The sequence below is a fragment of the Dromaius novaehollandiae genome, chromosome 1 (assembly GCF_036370855.1).
Source record: "Dromaius novaehollandiae isolate bDroNov1 chromosome 1, bDroNov1.hap1, whole genome shotgun sequence".
Classification (NCBI taxonomy): domain Eukaryota; kingdom Metazoa; phylum Chordata; class Aves; order Casuariiformes; family Dromaiidae; genus Dromaius; species Dromaius novaehollandiae.
In genome coordinates this window covers 99,019,898-99,041,423 of record NC_088098.1, presented here as the reverse complement: position 1 = coordinate 99,041,423, position 21,526 = coordinate 99,019,898, and the positions used below count along the sequence as shown (strand labels likewise).

General features: G+C 38.4%; 1 protein-coding gene across 3 annotated transcripts in view; it reads right to left on the bottom strand.

The window, feature by feature from the left end:
* Positions 1–21,526, bottom strand: part of NECTIN3 (nectin cell adhesion molecule 3) — a 65,136-nt gene that overhangs the window by 28,993 nt on the left and 14,617 nt on the right. For all 3 annotated transcript variants that reach the window (XM_064522007.1, XM_026112303.2, XM_026112302.2), the window contains exons 2-3: positions 10,554–10,892; positions 1,437–1,733 (exon numbers count right to left, since the gene is read on the bottom strand). In XM_064522007.1, coding sequence (XP_064378077.1) covers positions 1,437–1,733; positions 10,554–10,892 — 636 coding nt within the window. The remainder of the gene's footprint in view (positions 1–1,436; positions 1,734–10,553; positions 10,893–21,526) is intronic.

The window sequence follows — 21,526 nt, the reverse complement described above, 5'->3', positions numbered from 1 at the left end:
GATGACTGAGAACAAGACTTGGACACAAAACTTCTGCTTCTCATTTGCTGTTCTGTTGCTTACTACGCAATTATGTGGCAAATTCTGAAACAAACTTACCTGAGCACTAGTGCTCAGGTAAGACTAACTTGCTCCCTCTTTTCACTTTAAAGACAAAGCTTCATTCTTTTATTCACTCTTCAAGGCAACGGTGGGAACAACCATTTCTATTCCTGAATCAATCGCACTTCAATCTAGAACTTTGCTGTAACATCCTACAAAAGATGACAGTATAAACCAACTCTTTTACATCCAAGTGATTTCTCAGTTGTGCTAAGAAAAATACAGTTGTGTACCCAATGCAATAACCACACACTCATCTTTTAGAAGTTTAAGTTACTCATCTTCTATAGACTAAAATTCCAAAACAAGGAAGCTGCCTCAAGTCCTAAACAGCATCAGTCACCTTCAAAAAGAGGTGAAGGTGAAATACAACACCAAAGGCTGTCTCAGTTCAAAGTTGCCATCTCTTGTAAACTAAAAGCTTCACCAACCGGAAAAAAAGCCACAGGAGATTCTGGTCAAACAGAAATAATCAGGTTTACACTTCCTAGCCATTACATTTTTGTAACCAAATTGACAGACTTCCAAGATTCAGGACACTTTAAAGCAGCACACTGCTAAGAAGGATATCAAAGGAAGCACTTGAAAATGGCTCATTTTGGTCACATACGCATTGTTTAATGAAAAATGGATCACATTATTCATCTTGGCTGGTTTCGGATAAGAAGAGTTATAAGCCATCTGACTTGTATTCATGTGTTTTAAAGCCATAACCTTGTTAGACAAGCCTGGAGTAACTGTACAGGTTTGAATTCCATGAGCAATTGAGTGCTCAATATCACTAATTACCATTGTATATATTATATTCCCATTTTCTTATGGAAATTAGAGTGGGAAAAACCTTAGTGAATAATTTGAAAAATAACTTACTACTCATCATAGACATTTTCAAGTTATCATCTCATAAGCATGAATCTTCATTAGAATTTCTCTTTAATACTCATGAAATTGTTTCAAATGAATATCAGCTGACATTTTAAGGCACTGTAAACAGTTTATAGATCAACTGTGTGTGTTATTTTGTCTGTAAACTTTCAAAATGAAATATAAACATGAATAAGAAGTTTACCCATGAGGCAATTTCTATAATAAAAGGTAATAGCTTAATAATATTATAGCTTTGTGATTAGATCATCATTGTATTTATCATTTTTAAATCCATAGTCTCTTGGTTCTACTCCTGGCTGACCTATTATATACTTTTCTATACAGTTTTATTTTCCTTTCATTCCCCTGAAGTAGTATGTGGTCATCTCACTCCCACAAAAGGTATATCCCATAAAGAATATGGTTAAGATATGTATTGAGTAGTTGCTACCTTACAGAATACTTACACTGTATGTCCAACACGTGAGAATATCTTATCTCCTTTTCCAAAGCCGGGTGCCTCACAATACAAGTTATACGTCTTCCTCTTGCAAATCGCGTCGGAACAATAGTATACTGACTTACAACTGTCACTGTTTCATTTGGAAATGAAGTAGAGCTGGATTCCATTTCACCAAGACCTCCTTCCCAGTCAATCTCTGCAGCAGGTTTTCCAGTGGCTGCTGTACAAATGGCTGCTATTGTCTGATTTGCACCATCTATCAGAGGATTCAGTCCTTTTATTAAGCTCACAACAGGTTCAACTATTGGGGAGGAGGGGGGAAAAAAAAGTAGGTTTAAACAGCAAAGATTCCATATCCTCAAAACTGTTGCTATATGTAAGACAGTTAAACAAGATTAATCTATCTGCAAAAGCCTACGCTCACCAGATATCCCAGAAATCGGATCAAGTTTATATCAAGGGTGATAACTCCACAATGCTTTGGCCTGCTAACACTGTTCACTTTTGCTCAATCATTAAAGCTTAATGTTGTTCATTCACCACATTTAATGCATCCACACGGAATTCTCAGGTGGTTAGGTTCAAAATGCCAACTACAGTGCTCCAGTTGCAGTGTCTGACAATATAGACAGCTTAAGATACTAGGTTGAAACTATACTGTTATTTTAAAAAAGGGCTTGGATTCTGTTGCACTTTAAATGTTATACTTAAAGCATTCATCTATACCATCAGTTTGTGATATTTCAAAGCTAACAGTGGATGCTAAGAGTTTAAGCTTCAGTTGGTCAGTGCAGCAATAGAAACTGATGCCAAGCTGAAAGCGCCCCAACTAGGAAATACTAACCTGTAAAAAAAGCATGTGTATGTACATGTATACGTATACATACATGCATGCATGCACACTCTCAACATTTTTGCTTGTATTGCACTTCACATTCCAATGCAGCTTCAATGTGTGTTTGTAGTACTTCAGTGTAGCTTCCCAAGTCAGTATGTGCTTCATGGCTCAACTTAAGTTTGTGAAAACTAGCCTTAAAACATATATGACATGTTTAAGGACAAAATTAAGTACAAAATGTATTAAGATCACTAACTGTTATGTAGTCAATGATATTGCATTCATGTGGTATATCCAAGGAAGAACTGAAAATATTTTGTCAACCTTATTTTACAAAAGGTCTTTTAGTGTTGAAGTGGTCACAGCCTTTAGGTAATCATGACCACCACCACAGTCAATCACATACCTTAAATCCGGTTCATTACTAGCTGTCTTTTAAAGATATCTGATCAGCAAAATTACACCTTTTCTTCAAAGAACACTGCCCCTCATAGTCTCCACAGTACCAAGTTGCCAGAATTAAATGAAAGCTGGTTTTCTAATGCCTTTGTATATGAATCCTGTATGATTTCTGATTTAAAAAAACCTGTTTCTAATCCTCATCCTTTCACTACTCATACTCTGTTTACTAGCTGGAAAAGTAGTACAATATTATACAACTGATGTGGCAGCCAGAAGACAAACAAAATCATTGAAGTCACTACAGATTTTCTTTTGAAGGGAATAGTAAATAGGCTCTCTTTTCTCCTTCCAGCTTCAAGTTATCATATAGCCTATAGAAATTTTATCTATCCTCTCAGCTATTTTCACCAAGTAGCTTCCACAACTGACTGCAGGGAAGGGGTCAAGGTAGGCATACCAGGGCACCAGGATAAACACAAAAGTGACAAAGAAGTAAGGATAAAGAAAATTTTTAAACCAAGTACTTCAGAAAGTCACACAGTAAACAAAACAAAAGCAGCATATCTTAGAACAACCCTTCTTTATACTAACTACTACTAGCAGATACATCTGTAGTAGACAGCAGTTTATCACAAAAAGCTCTTTAACAGTTTATGCACCAAGACTACTATATTTTGTGAGTATTAGAGTTTGCCATCAATATTCAAAAGACATGGGTCACAGTCTTAACTACAGTAGTGGTTAAATGTTTAGTATTAGAGAAAAAACAACACACCACACAAGATAAAACCACCTCTTCTAAAAGGTACTTCAAGTATCAGGCATCAGATCAGAGAAAAGTACTCACAATACTGTATTTTGCAGAAAAACTTGAATTCTTAGATGTCCTATTATTGTTTTTTCCTAATATTATATTAAGTTTTGACTGCAAAAAAGGCATCAAGGCATTTAAAAAAAATTATCTAAGGTCAAGCTTGGAGAAAAGTCAAAAATTAAGCAAGGACATTTTTAAAATCAGAGAAGTATGCTCCTTCTCCGCAGCATTAGAAGTGATAGCTACGAATAAATTTAAAAAGGTAAGATCTTTCTACCATCATCTACAGACACCAAAAGTTTGAACTCAACACCATGACAAAGACTCAAAAAAAGCCTCAACTGGAAGGACCCAACTTCCTTATAAGCCTGTTCCTCACCCAAAAGTTTAGAGGCTTAGAGAGCACACTATCTAAAAGAAACATGAGTTCCTGATGTAGAATTCTACTGGTGAGAGAGTAGTCAGAAAAGCTTTTTAAAGAAATTCTATTTATCAAGTCAGTTTCAGCCCTGTAATAGTCCCTTCTCTAGCTGCAGATTAAGTCAGAGAGACCATTTGCTGGTTCTGATACAAACTAAGGTTTTGCTTTCCAGGATGGCCCATTTTCATCATCAATATCAGAACAGAGGCTTGCCCAGGAGCATGCTAGACTATTACAAAAATCCTTGTCTTCTGATCCAATTAGGCTATCAAAAGTTTTAGAACCTACTGCAATGGACCAGCCCTCACTGAGCACTCCTGTAAGAGTTGCTTTTTGAAGTAGAGGTATAGCTGACAGCTTTTCTTTCCAAAAACTTAAAGACGACCTACGAATCTTAAAATGAAACAGAGCAGAGTTTACAACTGCTGGCAAGGTACTTCTCCAAGTAGCAATACTTCAAGAAGGAACTGGGTAACGAATACTTCCAGCTTGAGTGACTCTAGTGCCAGAATCAGTCTGATTCTTTCCTGCTATACATTAAAACTACTCAGTATTTGGTTTTTTATTTCTTCACCACCACCAAAAGGAAAGGCAATTACTAAATGTATAGGCCTATAAAAAAAAAAAAAAAAAAATGTTCTCTGTCCTATGCCTAAAGCATACTAAGCACTTGAAGGGCACATCTCATTACCAAATGAGAGTTAGTTCGGGGTGAAGGTGGAGTGGGATGAGGAGGGGGGCATTATTTTCCACTTTGTTTCTCTGGGTAGAGAATGACTGCCTACCCTCTGTGATTTGTAAATGACCCTAATGTAAGTAAACTAACATCAGGATTTTTATTTATTTTGTGAAGTCCTAATATTCACTCTTCTAGATCTCAAATATCCACAGCAGAACTTCTAAAGTTCAATTCCCTGCTCTCCGACACTATCAATCACTAAAGCTTACTACAAAAACCAGGTTCTTTGACCTGATGTATATGTTCTACTGTATAAATTTATTACATATTGCATATATTCTATTGTCTGAAAATAAATTTCAAAACCCATCATGTACAACTTGACATTTATACCATTGCTATCTGACCCACAGTCTGATGACACTGATTTAACCTAAACATTACCTCCTTATTCCTCCTAAATCACTACTAGTAGCCTTTTCAATAGCCTCTGTAGAGGCTCTGTGTATACAGTATTGTTGAAACAGAGGTAAACACTCAAAGTTACATTTAGTGTTTTACAGGCATAAAGATACCTATTTGTGATGTTACTTCAAAAGCAAGTTTATATTTTATAAGAAACTGATGTGCATAATAGTTATTTATTCTTGAAGAAAGCAATCCCTTTTCCATAGGGCCTCCATCACAGTGAGATCAGTTACCCAGCAGCTTTTCAAGTCAGAACTTTTGTACCAAATCTTTCCAGCTGGAAATACAGCAGTCCCATATATTCTATTCCTTCGGACTTTCCTCAAAATTAAAGTGAGTACACACCTCCAGAACTGCTCCTCAACTCCTTCTTGAAGGCATACATAAGTCAACATGAGCTCTTAGTTAGGTAGCTGAGATCTCCAAACCCAAAGCAGAATATTCAATACACTGCTTCATTTACTGAGTTTGTTATAAAAATTGCCTTCAAATATCATTAAATTATACTAGCCAGAGAACAGGATGTAGGTTCATTTAAAAAGTGAGCTTAGCTTCTCTGAAGATTATCATCAGGAGAAAAAGTGTATTCTACCTTCTCAAGTGTCATCTGAAATTGGTGAGACTGGACAGCTTCAGCTGATTGAGTAATTCTTAGTCTTAGGTTTCTCAGAAAGACAGAGTTAAACTACTCAAAGCCTAATCTATAAAATGTATTTTTTCCAGGTCCAAAAAGTGTTTCTATGCTTCAATTTAAGTTATACTTCACAAATGGCTAAGCCTCCACTATTACATCATCCTGTAAATCATGATTCTTGAACTACAAGCCACCTAACAGGATGACCAAATAGCCACATATTACTGATGTAGGTGCAAAGCAACTTCTGTTGGAATACATTTGTTGTAGCTATTGTCTTTCCTTCAGGGTTACTTTGTTCCAACACATGAAGCAACAGCTGAAACCCAGCTACTCATTCTACAGTCTTTCTAGTTGTTTATCTTAATCCATGACTAAAGCAGCACTTGAATGAATCCTCAGGGGTATACTCCCTCAAGGGTATAATGGCACCTCCTAACCTCACTTCTCACATCAGGAAACTGTTACTTTTTCAATCTGGAACAAGAATTACCTTAAGCTTTTTTTGAAAGCATAAGTTCCATGTACACAGACTCCTGTAGCAGTCCTCTTTAGTCACTGGAGCCGTTAAGGGTGCTGTGGGATTAACAGAATCATAGTGATGTGTGTTCTACAGACTTTAACTGCTCTTGGGAGGGGCATGGAGAGGAGCATGGGAGATGAGGGGGAGTCAACTTCCCCAAGTATTAGAGAAGCTGCTTCAGCCATTCAGTAGAAACATTATGCTCTATTCAGTTCAATTGAAACAGATGGAGAAGGACAAAGCTTAGACCAGGGAAAAAGAAAACAGCAAATCCTACAAAGATGCAAAAGCAAAAGGGACTTGCTTCCACAATGCAAGAGTTTAAGGGCAGTGGCAAGCTTTTTTTTTTTTTTTAAATATAATTAATGCAGTAGATATGAATGGGTATATGCTATTAAAAGGTGAGTGCACAAAGGACGTTTTGTTTGCACACCTTAGGAGAAGAATAGTCATACAAGCCTGAAGCAACTTCACAGTATTAGTTACCTTCAAGTTATATGAAGTGATGGTTGAAGTATGGGAGCTGAACTTGCAGCTAACTGCTTTGGGAAACTCATCTAACTTGCACATCCATGCTACCCCATTTACTCATTCATGACCACTATTTCACTACCGAATATAAACCTATTTACTCCCGCTTTACCTTATGTTTACAAGGACTGTCAGACACCTCTTGTTGTCCAAGTCCTTACATTTCTTTACAGAAGGACAACATAATAAACTATCCAGAAAAGAAAGTCTCAAAACTAATTGTGTTAAGTTCCTAGGTCTCAAAAAGGTTCTTGTGTTTCCAGCTTCAAGTATTTCATAAGCTTTTTCCAACTGCTTCTGTTCTTTTTTCATATTTTCTTCTACCACTGTGCACAGGAAGTCTGGATGGAATTGGCTTGATTACAACATAAACAGTGCTATTTCCATTTACCATTAAATTCACTAGCTCCCCCACCACAGCATGACACTAGGACTTGTCAGCCCTTTCTTCATCATAACTGACATATCCTTGAATAATTCCTTTCCCAAACAGAACTTCTACTTCTTAGTTTGTCTCTCCCCTCAAAACCATGACCTTACATTTCTATATAATAAAACTTATCCAATCCACTAAATTAATCCTTTGTAATTGACTTTTTCCCCCTACACAAGTCAGTTAACTAGTTTAATTCATAATGGTACATGCTATCTACCCGATACTTTTTTTTGCCCAGGGTATTGCACAGTACTTCAGAAGCAGGTGTACATTTCATCAACCAGTAATTTTCAAAAAACTACTTCAACAAAATTGCCTAGCAGGATCCATTTTCCATACTGTCTGACATGCATCTTCCCTTAAATTCTTACTGAAGAATTCCTATATTAGCATCTGGGATCTATTCAGGCTGACAGACCTTCATTTACCTTTGTCAGCCTTATCTGTGCAGCTTATTTTCTTTACAGGCTAAATCCTGCTTGGTATTGGTAAGAGCTAGCATGCACAGGAACAAGATCTGCTTTACCAGTATGCATGCTAACATATCTTGCTTGGTAAGAGAGCAGCAGTCAAACTGAACCACAGTTGGAAATACTTAGACAGAACATTTGACAAGGTAGTTACGCAGAGTATGTAATCCCTGCAAGCTACCCCACCATACACCGTTTATTCTGCCTTCAAACACCATTTTGGCTGGTTTAGGTCATTCAGAAAGCAAAAGAACACTAAGTGAGAAGCTTGGCATACAAGTCTTCACCTTTTTTTCTCCCTAGATTAGTAAGGGAAGCTTGAAGAAACAAAGTTTTAGACAAAGTCAATATATCAGTTTGTCCCTAAAAGCATTTTCAGTTTTTACATGATTTAACCTCTTCTGCAGTGAATTTCCTTAAGATATCATGAAGCAGCAAGTCAAGCAAGCTGAAAGTAAGGACAGTCACCAAATGTGCTAGGTCTATTAAGCTTAAATAGTGTAAGATAGATGTTCTAGATAGGGTCTTAAGCGATTAGTGTGCTGCATCAGATGAAGTATTTTATCCTGCAGTTGCATTCTCCTTCATGTTTGTCTTCAGTGTCTCTGCCTTACTCTGTAGGTGCAAGCACCTACAAGATGAAGTTAAGTAGGCCTACTACAGATGGAAAGGAAATTACTTCCTCATTGAATAGTAATGGACAAGGACTGGGAAGAAATGCAGTACTGCTTGGACTGGAAACAACTAGTTTCAGCCCCAGGATACGAATTTCTCTCCTCGCTTACAGAAGAGATTTTTTAGAACAGTAGGAGAATGCAATCAGAATAAAGCTGATTTGAAGTTACATCAGGTTTTAAATTTTGAAAGGCAATACTCCATGCCTCTAGATTGAGCTGAGCTTGTGGTGTGCTGAGCTCATCAGGCCTGTAAAGCTCACAAATTATTCAGTCACATACCCATTCTGAAAAGCTAACTTCCCCATTAGTTTTTCTGCTTAAGTATAGATGTCAGTATAGCAGGACTTTCCTTTTAAGAAAGTGATCTATTGAGACCACAGAAAACAGGCAAGTCTGACAGAGGCTTACCCAGTTCTACACGCAAGTCAGGCAACTACTAACTAGGATGGAAAGGCAAACAATACTTAGAAAACAAGACAGAGGAACAGAATAAGATGAATGACTTGTAAAAAGAGTTTAAACTACACCTCTCTGCCCACTTCTCATCCCACCTCCAAAACTATGGCTAATCTTTCACAGCAGATGCATTCCTCTCAAATACGTAAGGTTTTTTTTTTTTTATATACTAATTTTGGTGGGTTCTTTGGGGGGGGGGGTAAGGAGGGTATGCATTTACAAGTATTAGTTAGGTTTTGCAATCCAGAGGTTGATACCAATTCACTGACAACCATCATCAGCCACAAAAAAGCTAAAGACCAGTGTATGCCCAATAAATACTTATCTATCTATTCTACCTGCAATTTTTGACCATATACAAGTTACGAAGCAAGTTGTAGCCCCTCTGCATTTTCCCATGTGACAGAATAAACACAGGCCATATATTTCTTTCTCAAGTTGTGTGGCCTCCTCAGATTCTTCATAAATCTAAAAACTGGAGAGTATGACAGATGCAACTGCTAGTCAGATCTGAAAAATTTCCTAGTAACGGGGACTTACTGGAAGAGACGAGGGAAAGCAGTAAAACCAAGCCTCCCATTTTATGGGAATCCTAATAAATCACAATAGCTGAAAGCTGAATTCAAGAGAGATTGTTACAGTAGCCACAGACATAACACCACTTACACTGCAAGTGGAAGAGAAGTGGAAAAGAAAGGTTCATAAGGCTGCATGCTATTTATCACCTGGAACTTCTTTGATCAAGCTACTTGTTTCAAATTGGATTGAGTCACTTGCTTTGATGTGCTTATTTTGCCCCACCTTGTGGTGAAATCCAGTTTACATAGTATGCTGCAGCCCTCTGATTAAATGTATATCATATTCTACTATCCAGGAAAGGATAGAGCAGAGACCAAGAACGTAAAAAACCACATTTATTTAAAAAATAGAGTGAGCAAGGGCCACCTCAGCTGTATAAGATGCCACTTGACTACTTGATAGCAGATACAGAAGTAACTTAATTATTTCTATTGAGCTATAATAATAATTATTATAAAGAAAGGACAATTTCAAGGCTTTGAAATTTCAAGATAAAGTAATCATTTTACTTCATATGCACTACCAACTAAGTCTACCTGTGACTCAGTACGAGACCTTTATGACAGCATTTCACCATAACAAAGCAAGACTCAACTAGTTTAGAGTTCTGCATATCTTGAAATGAGAAACTTAATTTTATATAAAACTTCATATTTTGACTAGCCACAACCAGAGGGCTTAAATTCCCCCTTTTTCCTACAATTCCCACTAGTAGACTGAATAGCTTTATTTTACATTCACACTGTGCAGACAGCCGTTTACATAACCAGCCCCAAGCAATTAAAATAAGTAATTGTATTAACAGCGTAATTATCAGGAAACTCAAGACAAGGTGGTGACTAACAATATCTTCAGCAGCCTCTCAGCACACACACAGGTCTCTAGTGTCAGCACTGCCAGGTCCAAATTCTAAAGCATTGTCCAAAATGTTTAGACTAGCATGATGCCTAAATTTTTTGCCTGTTTTTAAAGTCAGGGTAATCAAGAAGCAAGTTCTAAAGAAGCAAGACCCTAAACAAGTCTCCTCATTGAAATAAGAGCATCAAGAAGGCTGCTATGAAAGACTGGTGAATACATCTTCACACTGCCATTGGGTTAAAGATTAAAATAAAATTTATATTAATAAAATTTGCAGAATTTCACTAAGAAGTTTGTGCTAGTCATCTAATCTTTTTATGGAGAAGTTGACTTACCCAGTACTGTTACAATTGTTGATGACTGTGCATTTCCAAGGGGGAATGTAACTGCCTTGCAAATATATTCTCCTGCATCAGAAAAGCTTACATTTTTTAAGACGATTGTTGCATCAGTAAGCGAGTAATTTTTAAACGACACTCTTCCTTGGTATTCTCCTTGAATAGAAATTCCGTATTCAGGGTGATGAACGGCAATAGTCTGTGAACTTTTACCATGCAGCTTCTCCCAAGAAACTTGTGTAATTGTTTCATTTACATCAATTATGCATTTCAGTGCAACTTTCTTCCCCCAAACTGCCGTCACATGTGGATCAACAATCGGTCCAGCTAAGGCACCTAAAAACAAAGCAATCATTAGTTGGTACACAAGAATGTTATGCCTCTTAAGTCTTCACATTAAGCCTTCTTCAACAATTAGCTTACGTTTTTCAAAGAGAATTCCTACTTCCCTCTGAAGAGCCATATTCATGTGATGCACAGCAATGTGGAAATATTGACCTGACAAAGGTATGCTCTGAGCAGCAACATAAAATTACACCTGGAAGTCTGAACTTGCATCTGGATCCCGGAGCTAGGTGTCGATCAACTATTCTTCAAAGAACACCTACATTACGATGCAACACTCTACCAAAATGGCCTGACAATTGTGTAAGTGGTGCATCAATCTTTTGGAAAAGTTAACTACATAGATATTAGTGTTGGGTGCATCTGTATTTACCGGAGGGAAGAAAAAAAGTAATCAGACATGGGACAGTTGCAGTCAGACCAGCGATGCAGGGCATCAGGTAAAAATTTAAGTTAGATTACTGCAGTTTCTTTTACTTCCAGGAGTTAAGACTCTGAAGAAAAAACATTAAATGAGGCATGAATAAATCAAACTTCTACCACATACCATACCAGTGATTACAATTAAAAAAAAAAGCAGTCCCCACACTACTCCATCTTAATAGTGACAGTCGATCTAATAATTCAATTTTAGCTCTAGTATTCTCATATCCAGGAAACACGTGTACCATCATACATATGCAATCTTTCTGCTACACTGTAGTGCAATGTCTTCACACTGGTTCTTCCTTCTGTATTAACACAGTTAAAAGACTAGATATGGTCACTGCTTGCTTAAGATTTAATATATTTCTGTTGTAGACCTAAGATACTTTCCTTACTAGCAGCTACATTGTGAGCTCAGCATTTTAGACCAGCTCCCTTCAAGAAAGGAAATCCATCAGAGAAAGCAGTTCTGTTCCCACACAAAGTTCATTAAACCACAAGTATGCCTCTCTTGTTTCAGCCAAAAGAGATGCTCCAGCACCTTCAAATATCCATTTTCTTGGAGTAGTGTAAATTCACATGATGAAGAGGAATCATGGTCTTGGACCATATTGCATTTTTTTTTTAAACTGCACTTAAGTTTTAGAGAAGCTATTATTTTCTCTGATTTTCCTCTTTAGGTGTTAAACTAGTATTCAAGATGTTACCTAGTAATTTAAACCAAGGAACTAGATCTGAGACTAAATTTTAGTTGCCCAACTCACACGCATGAAGTCATTCAATTTCAGACATTAACCATCTTTTTAATTAAAAGTTTGAATAAAAGAGAAATCATGCGTTCAAGAAAAAAGAATTTGTACATACTTTTATAAAAGGGTTCATTGTTGAAAGCTTTCCATCTCCCATCCATTGATCTTTTCAGTGTTCAAACCATAACTAAGTCAATGAAGTCATCTAAGCAAGTGATTTAGAGATTCAACTATAGATTCCTTCAGGATTGAACTCCTGACTAATGCCAACAGTATGAAAACACTGAGTTGCACAAATAAATCAAACTGTAAGCCAGAACGTTATCTCTAGATTATTGATATGCCAGCCATTAAGAGTGTCTGGTGAGGGGCAAAACAACCATGAAACTCAAAAATCAGAATGAGTTTGAGTTTCAGATAAAGAAAATTTAATATTAGTAATTCATGAGGGAAGAAAGAGCATTTCCTGTAGTCTTTTCATGCCTCTTCAACGGATCCATACTGTTGAGACAAACTCTGGACAGAAGATAACTATCTAAACACTTAGTTAAGCAGGCAGAATTCTGCCCAAATTTTGCATCCATCTCCTGCCACTACATTTAAGCATACAGAGACATATACCTTAAAGGTAATTTAACTATCACTTCCTACTTTATAAACTCAAAAAGCTTACAAGTTACATTTCTACAGTATTCAGTAAAGAAAAAACCCACACTTTCTTGTTCAGAAATAGGCAATTTATAATATTTAAGACTAGCTTGTACTGAGCCTTCACAAAATGATCAGCTATATTTTTAACTGCAAAAAGTTTATTAGGACAGAAAAGCACTATAAGTAAACTTAGCTAAAACCTTCTTATACTTCGAAAGGTATAAAACTGAACAGAAAACTCATTCTAGTTAGTAGCATATACTTAAAGTGCTTTGTTTCCTTCTAAAATTAGTTTTTTACTGGGCTGCTTCTAGTAATTAGAGACTTTAGCTACACCGAGATGACCAGAGAACATTTAGAATTCAATGAACTCACAACTATTCCTTTTTGAGATATAAAAATAAAACATTTTTTTCACCAAGGAATACTTCTAGCAGCCCATTTGTGCCATGAGAGCATTGTGTTACTTCTTACATGAACTGCATCAATATTTTCAGCAGTCTAAGTTTTTGTTGCTGCTGGTTTCAAGATTACAGACCTGACTGAACAAACCGCAAGCATACCTGCAGCTATATAACATTAACCAGTTGTATCTTATTCTTCATTCTGCTTTTCCAGTAACAGAAACAGATCCAACAGATTATTAGAGCAAATTAAACATGTTAGAAGATAAACATGAAAAGACTCCAAGACAAGATCAAATCCATCCATCTACACTAATTACTTAACTTGAAACTACATATCTAACAAGGAATATTGGGGGGGGGGGAAGGAGGGAGAGCAAAGAATGTATAACATTATTATTGCTACTACAGGATTACTAGAGTCATCCACAACAGGGTTTTGGGGGAGTGTGAAGTAGATGTATGAGACTGGTTGAGTTTAAGAGACTCTGAAGAGCCTCCCTAAACTGTAAGGCAAGGCTTGTTAAGAGTCAGGTGAAATAGGTAGCATAGGTTTGTTTTTCTTTTTTTCAACCGCTTTATCTTCAAGGAAGTTCTTAAACATTGAGGAACTGATACATATGTAGAAAAATCAGGCCCAAAAGACCCAGCTGTCAGCAAGAAGAAATTTCTAGAAATTAAGTGTGTTGTAAAGAAGTTGTGATTAAAAAAACTGAATCAACTGCAACTGCAGGCTTAGACCAAGAAATAGAATCAAACATGACAGTTTCTATGCAGTCTCATAAAAAGGAGAAAATCAGCAGCTTTAAATACTTGTACACATCTCTAACTTGTAAGTATGTGGAATCGTACAGAGACTTTGCCAATAAAAGCCACCAAGCCCTGTAACACCAAACAATTACGGCCTGATATTCTATCCATTTACTAAACATTTTCCTCACCACTCAGCAACCTTCTGGCTGCCTCATCTTTCAACCTCTAATTCAGGACTGGCCATCTTATCTACATACATAGAGGAGTCAGAGTCTGTCTGTCAGACAGACACATGGTATATTAAAGCTTCCTTTGATAACTACATCACTAATATCATTGGAAACACACACTACTATTCCTGAAGTTTCTGTGAAAAAACTTGCTTTGAGTAGTAACCAGCAAGTTTTATGACTTTATAGGTTGTGTCTACACAGCATACTCACATAAGATGCTTCTCCAAAAATGGAAATTAGATACTAGAGAGTTAACTTTCATTATACATCAACTATGTACCTTATTTGCAAGGCTACCAATTCTTCACAGAATTACAACTTTTCACCACAAACTTGAGGTTTAAGCCCATGAATCCATCTTCTGAAACACCCCACAGCATATAATTTACTGAACTTCAGAAGGTCAAAATACCAGTTTCAGGGAATCAGGGGAGACAGGCTTTTCTTCATAGAATAGTTTAGGTTGGACAGGACCTCTGAAAATCATCTGGTCCAGTGGTCAAAGCAGGGCCAATTTTGACAGGTTGCTCAGGACACTCAGGACCTTTTCCAGTCAAGCTTTGAATGTCTATGGACAAGATTCCACTAGAGATTTCATATACAAGACACTTGATCTTTTTTCCAGTTCTTTGCAGTGATGCTCAAGTGCAGTATAACAAAGCTTTTTGCATACATCTGTGCACATTTTCAGACAACAGAATATTTTACTGTGGCTGCAGAGGCTCATTCTCATTTAAGTTGCAAACACACATCTTACAATCAAGTAACAATGTTTTAAGTTCGCTTTGCAAACACTTCATGTTTTGACCGCTCAGAATACTGAATATCAGAGAGCCCAACAGTCTCCTTTACCTTACAACTAACATTCATACAAACAAGTGATCTGAATACTAATGACGAACATTGAGAGTTTCACAGAATTTGAGGAACATATCTAGTAATCAGTACTATATGAACAAAGCAAATACTGTCTGAAGTCTACAAGAAAGATGCACTGAAATGACTGCTGTTTTGAACTAATCTTTTATTGGGTAAGCATTGCAAGATGATAAACACCAGGAACATTTGAATAGCTCTCTTAGGTTTCAAATGCTGGATCTGAGACTAGAAAGCAAGAGAGTCAAAGCTATGATTACGCATGAGATTAAAGGAAGATCATTTCTCTAGTGGAAAGCTGTAAAAATTGCATAAACGTAAAGGATTTCATGTGACCTACAAATTGAAGGCACTAGCCACAAGAATTGGTTGAGTTTGAGACTTCAGGAGAAGTTCAGCTGCTTAACTTCAGAACTGTCTTATTCAAAAATTAACTGTTGCAGTATACTGAACCAGTGGACTTATTCAAAACATCAAGCTCAAGACAGATCGCTTTTCAGTCAAGTGGTATAGTACTTGCAAATTCCACAAAGCATCCTCAGAACCTTCTTGCCCTAAAGGTAATGTTGACAACACATCATGCCATCTACCCAGAGGCTGGTGTTAGACAACCTCCTCAAGCCCCATAGCTGGTGGGATATTTTCACCCCAGTACAAACAGGTTAATGTAAGGTATACAAACATCTGTGGGGCCATAATAAACATTGTTTGGTTATCAACAAGATCTGACATTTTCATCACAGGAAAGCAAGGAAACAGCTTAAGAAAGAAGTATTTTACTCCAATGCAAGGGAAAGTCAAAGCAAATGTGGTAAATTCTGAGCATTATACTAACATAGCTTGAACCCAACTCATATAGCCACGCTTAAAAAAATATTCCACACCTCTGTACTTAGGCAGGCATGGCTGTAAAGCAATATCCCCATTTCACATGGGACAGACTCTTTTCTTCACACTAATTTGAGCTTCTGTTCTAGTTTCGCTACCTTCACATTCAGTAGAAACAGTGTCCCTGCAGACTCTGCTTCCCAGCATGCTCTACAGACCTTTACTATCAAACATCAAAAATAATTACAATATAAGGCACTAGAGGAAAGCCAAAAGTCATGATTCAAACTGAGTTGTCAAGGACACAACCAAATTTATAAAGTTCAAGCTTTAAATCCAGCTACTCACCACAAACATTGACAAAGCATTAGTAACTTTAAGACTTCCCCTGGAATTTCTACTTAAACCATGTTAGCACCATTGTCTGTTTTACATGGTGCTGCATTATAATCTTCTATGCTTGTTAATACATAGGAAATCAAGACACTCATGTTTACACTGATACTAAGCATTCAGATGTTTATAAGACATGTTGAACTAGTAAGTGAGGCAAGCTAGAAGACAGCTGGAAGTTCTTCTACAACGAACATTCCAGCCTCAGTTTAACCAAGCCTCCCATCCCCTTTAAAGAGAACTTCAAAATCACTTGAAACACAGAAGAGTCAATAGTCCTGACAAACTGACCTGGAGGAAAAGGCTAAAGTCCTCTTATGTGGCATCCAGTTTAAACATACAACCAAATTATCTAAGAGATATGGCGAGAGGTGAAAAGGAGCACTGTGCTCCTGTTCTGTATCTGTGGGGTTGCCAACTAAGCACATTAGAGACAGGAAAAAAAAACAACAAGTAAAATTACGCATAACAAAGTCAGCCAGGGGAAACCCTGAAAAGCAGAGAGAAAAGCTTCGAGTTCTAATGGGTCCAAATGAGAATAGTAGCAAGCAGGAACAAGCGTAAATTACAGTTACAGGATGCTAAGCAACTGGTTAGAGAGCCGGCAGAAAGGTTCCAAAAATTACAGCAAGTCTGTAAGTGATTATGAAGAATTGAAGACACCACTCTAGCATGTTGGCACCAGTTTGTCCACAACTGAATGATTCTGCCATACTCAAGTCACTCTTTAGAGACCAGCTTTCTCTTCCTCAACCACAAATGAGACTTGGAGAATTAATAGCTTTCAACTTTGAGAAAAGTAACTCATTCCAAAAGTGTTCATCAAAAAGTTAAGTTACAACACTATGTTTAGAAACAAGTTTAGTACTGCTTGCTTAAAATTTATTTTAAAAGCTCCATTTCATCATTTACTTGCAGAGTCATAAATTCAAGATTATGGTAGTAATTTCATTCAGGATATCTGAGGTGACACCACATCACTTAAGTTTGAGTCAGCCAGCACTTAAGCTTTTCCCCTTCTATAACGTAAAGCTTCATTTCCATTTAATGAAGTCCCATCACCTACTACCAAGTGCTTTATATAACAGATTTAATCATTAGCATGAAGAGACAAATATGCATATTATCAAAAAAAGTCACTGGAGAGCAATTCATTTTTAAAAGGTTTCAGTTCCAGTATGGCTCTTCAGAGCTAAGTCCACAAGTTCCATCACTGGCACCATCATTTAAGTTCAAAAGAGATGACATTAAGTTCAAAAGAGAATATTATGGCACAAGAACTGCTTCAAAACAATACACTAGTCTAGTATATGCAGCTACCTTCATGCAAGACCTCTAGCAAAGGTCTTCTGCTTTCCTCTTGAGGGTGCAAAACAGAAAAGACAGCACAGCTTACAGCTAGACTCCAGACTTCAGAGATAGGCATGAGCTGCTCAGGCTGCTGTAAAATCACTCACGTTATGGGTGTATTCTGTATTCTCCACTCTATTCTCCCACATTCACAACCGAATGCAAGATGCTCAGCCATGCTGCGCCAATGAAGGCCAGTCCAATCAAGGCAAGGCTTAAAGAAGGATGTTTCTTCAGGTAACAGCAGCCCTTAAGTCAAAAGCACATCTGAAATGAGAGGGACTACCTACACAATTGACTGTACAGGTGAAAAGAGGGCATCCAAAGCTTGCAATATGACTACAAAATTCAGTGTCAGAGTGTGGCCTGCACTCCAGGTCTCAACCTCTGTCATCTGCCTCCAGGTCTCGACTCATCACCTGCCTCCTGCTAGCACACTGTTGACATCACTCAAGGTTTTGCACATCCTAGCATATCCCTCCCTCTTCTCCCCCAAAGAACCACCTCTTTTCTGAACTGAGAAGTCTTAGCCTACACATTGTTTCATACAAAAAAGCCTCTTTTTGTACCTTTTATCCTTGCTGTCCTTCTCTGAACCTACTCCAATCCTAAGGGTTTTTTTTTCTTTTGCTTTTTTAAATTTTATTTTTATTTTTTTAAATCAGGGAACCAAAACTGCATAGAATATCTAAAGAATGAACGACCTATTTACGTAGCAGCACAGCACGTTCTGTCTTTTCAAGCACCCCAATATTTGATTTGGATCCCACATTCTTCCCCCCCCCCCCCCCCAAAAAAAAAAGGGTAACCGACATAGAAAGCATCAGTTCATGGAACTGACTAAAGACCCAAGGTCTTGTTTCCAAGTTACAGAAAGTGACCTCAGAGGCCATAATACATATGAATTCAAGATTATTCCTCTCCTCCACAAAGGAGGCCTTAGGTGCATCACTTAACATTCATCTGTACTAAAATTAGTCAGTTTGTTTCATTACTCAATTACTCAGTCTCGTAAGACCCTCCATAATTCTGTGCAATTCACCCTTATTCCAACTTAGTATGAGCAACAAGGAGTTATGTTGAATTACGACATCTCATGCTCTAGAAAATGGAATGGATAAGATTCTACTATCCTCCAGCACCACCCAGAACTATAACTTCCACCATATGAAGACCCTCTAGAGAGAGACCCTAACAAGACCACAAATGACTGCTAACTAAAGGTTTGGTCAGATACATACCCTTCCACACTTTCTTCCACAGACTCCAAATCTCTCTACTCTTTACTAGAAAAACGATTTAATGCCATCACAATACCTGCTGGCATTACATGTTGTGGATTTCCGTTTTTTTTTTTTGGAAGGAAAGAGGAAGTAGGGTAGGGGAACAGGACAGCACATTATCACATCAGTCTGGAGCAGTACTGCCCATCGTTCCTGCTTCATTTCAAAATCCATGAGTGATCAATGATGTAGCAGCAGTCTCTTCTACCTAGCCACAAACTTGCAAGAGCTTAGATTGATGCTCCAGGAGACGCACTAAGTCTCACGACAACTTTTCTCCCGTTATGTCTGTTGTTTCAGCACTATCATATAATGAAGTTACCATTACATGAACTAACAGAAATACAAGATGGCAACTGCAATCGGAAACCAAAAATGCATTACAAAGCGAAAAATGACATAAGAATCTTATACTTTATCACTGCCTTTCATTACCATCTAGGAGGCTACTGTTCTGCTGCACAGTAACAGATATGTACAATGCTGTACTGATTGCAAGGATACCTGTAACATGTGGCTTGCTAGACTATTACAGAAGATTGCTGCCTAGCCTATCCCAGAGTATAAATTGTTAGCAGCAAGAGAGTCTTCACCTGTTGTGGACTTAATCCATTGGACCCAGGCATTCAAAATACTCACGTCCCAGAATTTGCTATTTATCTGTAGCGGCCATCAGAGAAAACACATTCACAGAAAGCCTGTGATGTCTCCAAAGTGTTTAACAGGTCAACTCTGGAGGCAGCTAAAAATTGTATTCATCGGCTCCAGCCAATATAGCAACCAATTATCTCGAACAAGAGAAGTCCTAGGTATAGGTTTCTTCATAACGCACTTGCAATTGGCAAGGGCAAATAACCTGCAATACTAATTTACAGAATAATGAAGTAACATACATTGCATGAGACCTCTAGAAGCTACCTTGCCCTGCTCAAAGTAGGTCCAGTTAGACCAGGCTGCTCAGGGCCTTGTCTGGTCAAGTCTTGACCATCTCTCAGCAATGAGGTTCCTCAGCCTCTAGGCACCTGCTCCAGTGCCCAACCTCCCTCATGAAGGGAATTTTCCTTATATCGAGTTGAAATTTCCCACATTCCAGTCTGTGCTTGTCTCACACCTCTGGAAACAGTCTGGCTCCATCTTCTCTACACCAGGCCAGGAGGCAGCAACAGGAGCTCCCCTCAGCCTTCCCTCCTCCCAGCTGAAGGAGCCCAGCTCTCACAGCCTATTCTCCCATGCCCAGGGCTCTAGTTCCCAACCAGCTGGGGTGGCCTGCCGCTTGACTTGCTCCAGCGCAGCAGGTTTCCCTCGTATTGGGGAGCCCCAAACTACACACAGTGCTCCAGGGGTGGTCTCACCGGTGCCAAACAGAGGGGAAGGAGCACTTCCCTCGATCAGCTGGCCGCACTCTTGCTAACACAACCCTGCAAGGGCATACTGCTGACCCATGCTCAGTTTGTTATTCACCAGGTCTTTGCCTGCCAAGCTGCCTTACAGCCAGTTGTCCCTCATTCCAGTTCAACTGTAAGATCCGCCACTTTCCATTGTTGAACTCCATGAGGTTCCTGGCAGCTCATTTTTCCAACCTGTTGAGGTCGAAGTAGCAACCCTGCCCTCTAGTGTATCAACTGCTCTCCTAGTTTGGTATCATCCATGAACTGGCTGAGACCACACCCTATCTTATCTTCCCAGTCATTAGCGAAGACATGAAATAGTATTGGCCTCAGTATCAACTACGGAGGGATAACATTAGTAACCAGCCACCAGTTGAACTTTTTACAGCCACCACTGAATTGTCAGACTAAAAGGGCAGTCAAATTTCCAATCACCTTATTTCCCCCTTACCAGCACACATCTCATTTTTGCTACAAGGATACTATGAGAGTCAGTGTCAAAGGCCTTGCCAAAGTCAAGTAAGCAACGCCATCTGTTCTCTGCTTATTCACTCAGCCGTTCATGTCATTGTAGGAGGCAATCTGACCAGTCATGATTTGCCCTTGGAAAATCTACACTGGTCATTCCCAACCACTTTCCTGACCTTCACATGCCTAGAAATGGCAGAGGATTTGCTCCATAATCTTCCCAGGGACTGAGGCAAGACTGACCAGACTGTAGCTCCCTGGATCTCTGCAAAAAGGAAGTAACATCTGCCTTTTTCCAGTCATGAGGAACCTCCTCCAGTCACCATGATCTTTCAAAGATGACAGAATAGTGACATCAGCTAGCTTTCTCAGCACTCTCAGACGCATCCCATTTGAGTCAATGGTCCTGCATATGTCCAGTAGCTTCTGTACCTTTCTCTATTGTAGGTAATGTTACATTCCCACAGACTTTGCTAGTAGGCTCAGGAACAGGGAGGCCAGATCTTACCAGTGAAAAACTAAGACAATAAATAAAGCATCACACACCTCAGCTTTTTCCATGTCCTTCCTCACTAGGTCTCTGCCCCACTGAGTAGTGGGGGCACATTTCCCTTAGATTTTCTTTTGCTGCCAATGTAGTTATAGAAGCCCTTTCTGTCATCCTTCATATCCCTTACTAGTTTCAGCTGCAGCTGAGCCCCAGCTTCCCTAGCTCTATCTCTGTGCTCTCAGGCAGCATCTCTATACTCCTCCTGAGCAGCCTATCCCTGCTTCAACTTTCTGTGAATTTTCTTTGTGCATCTGAGCTCAGTGAAGAGTTCCC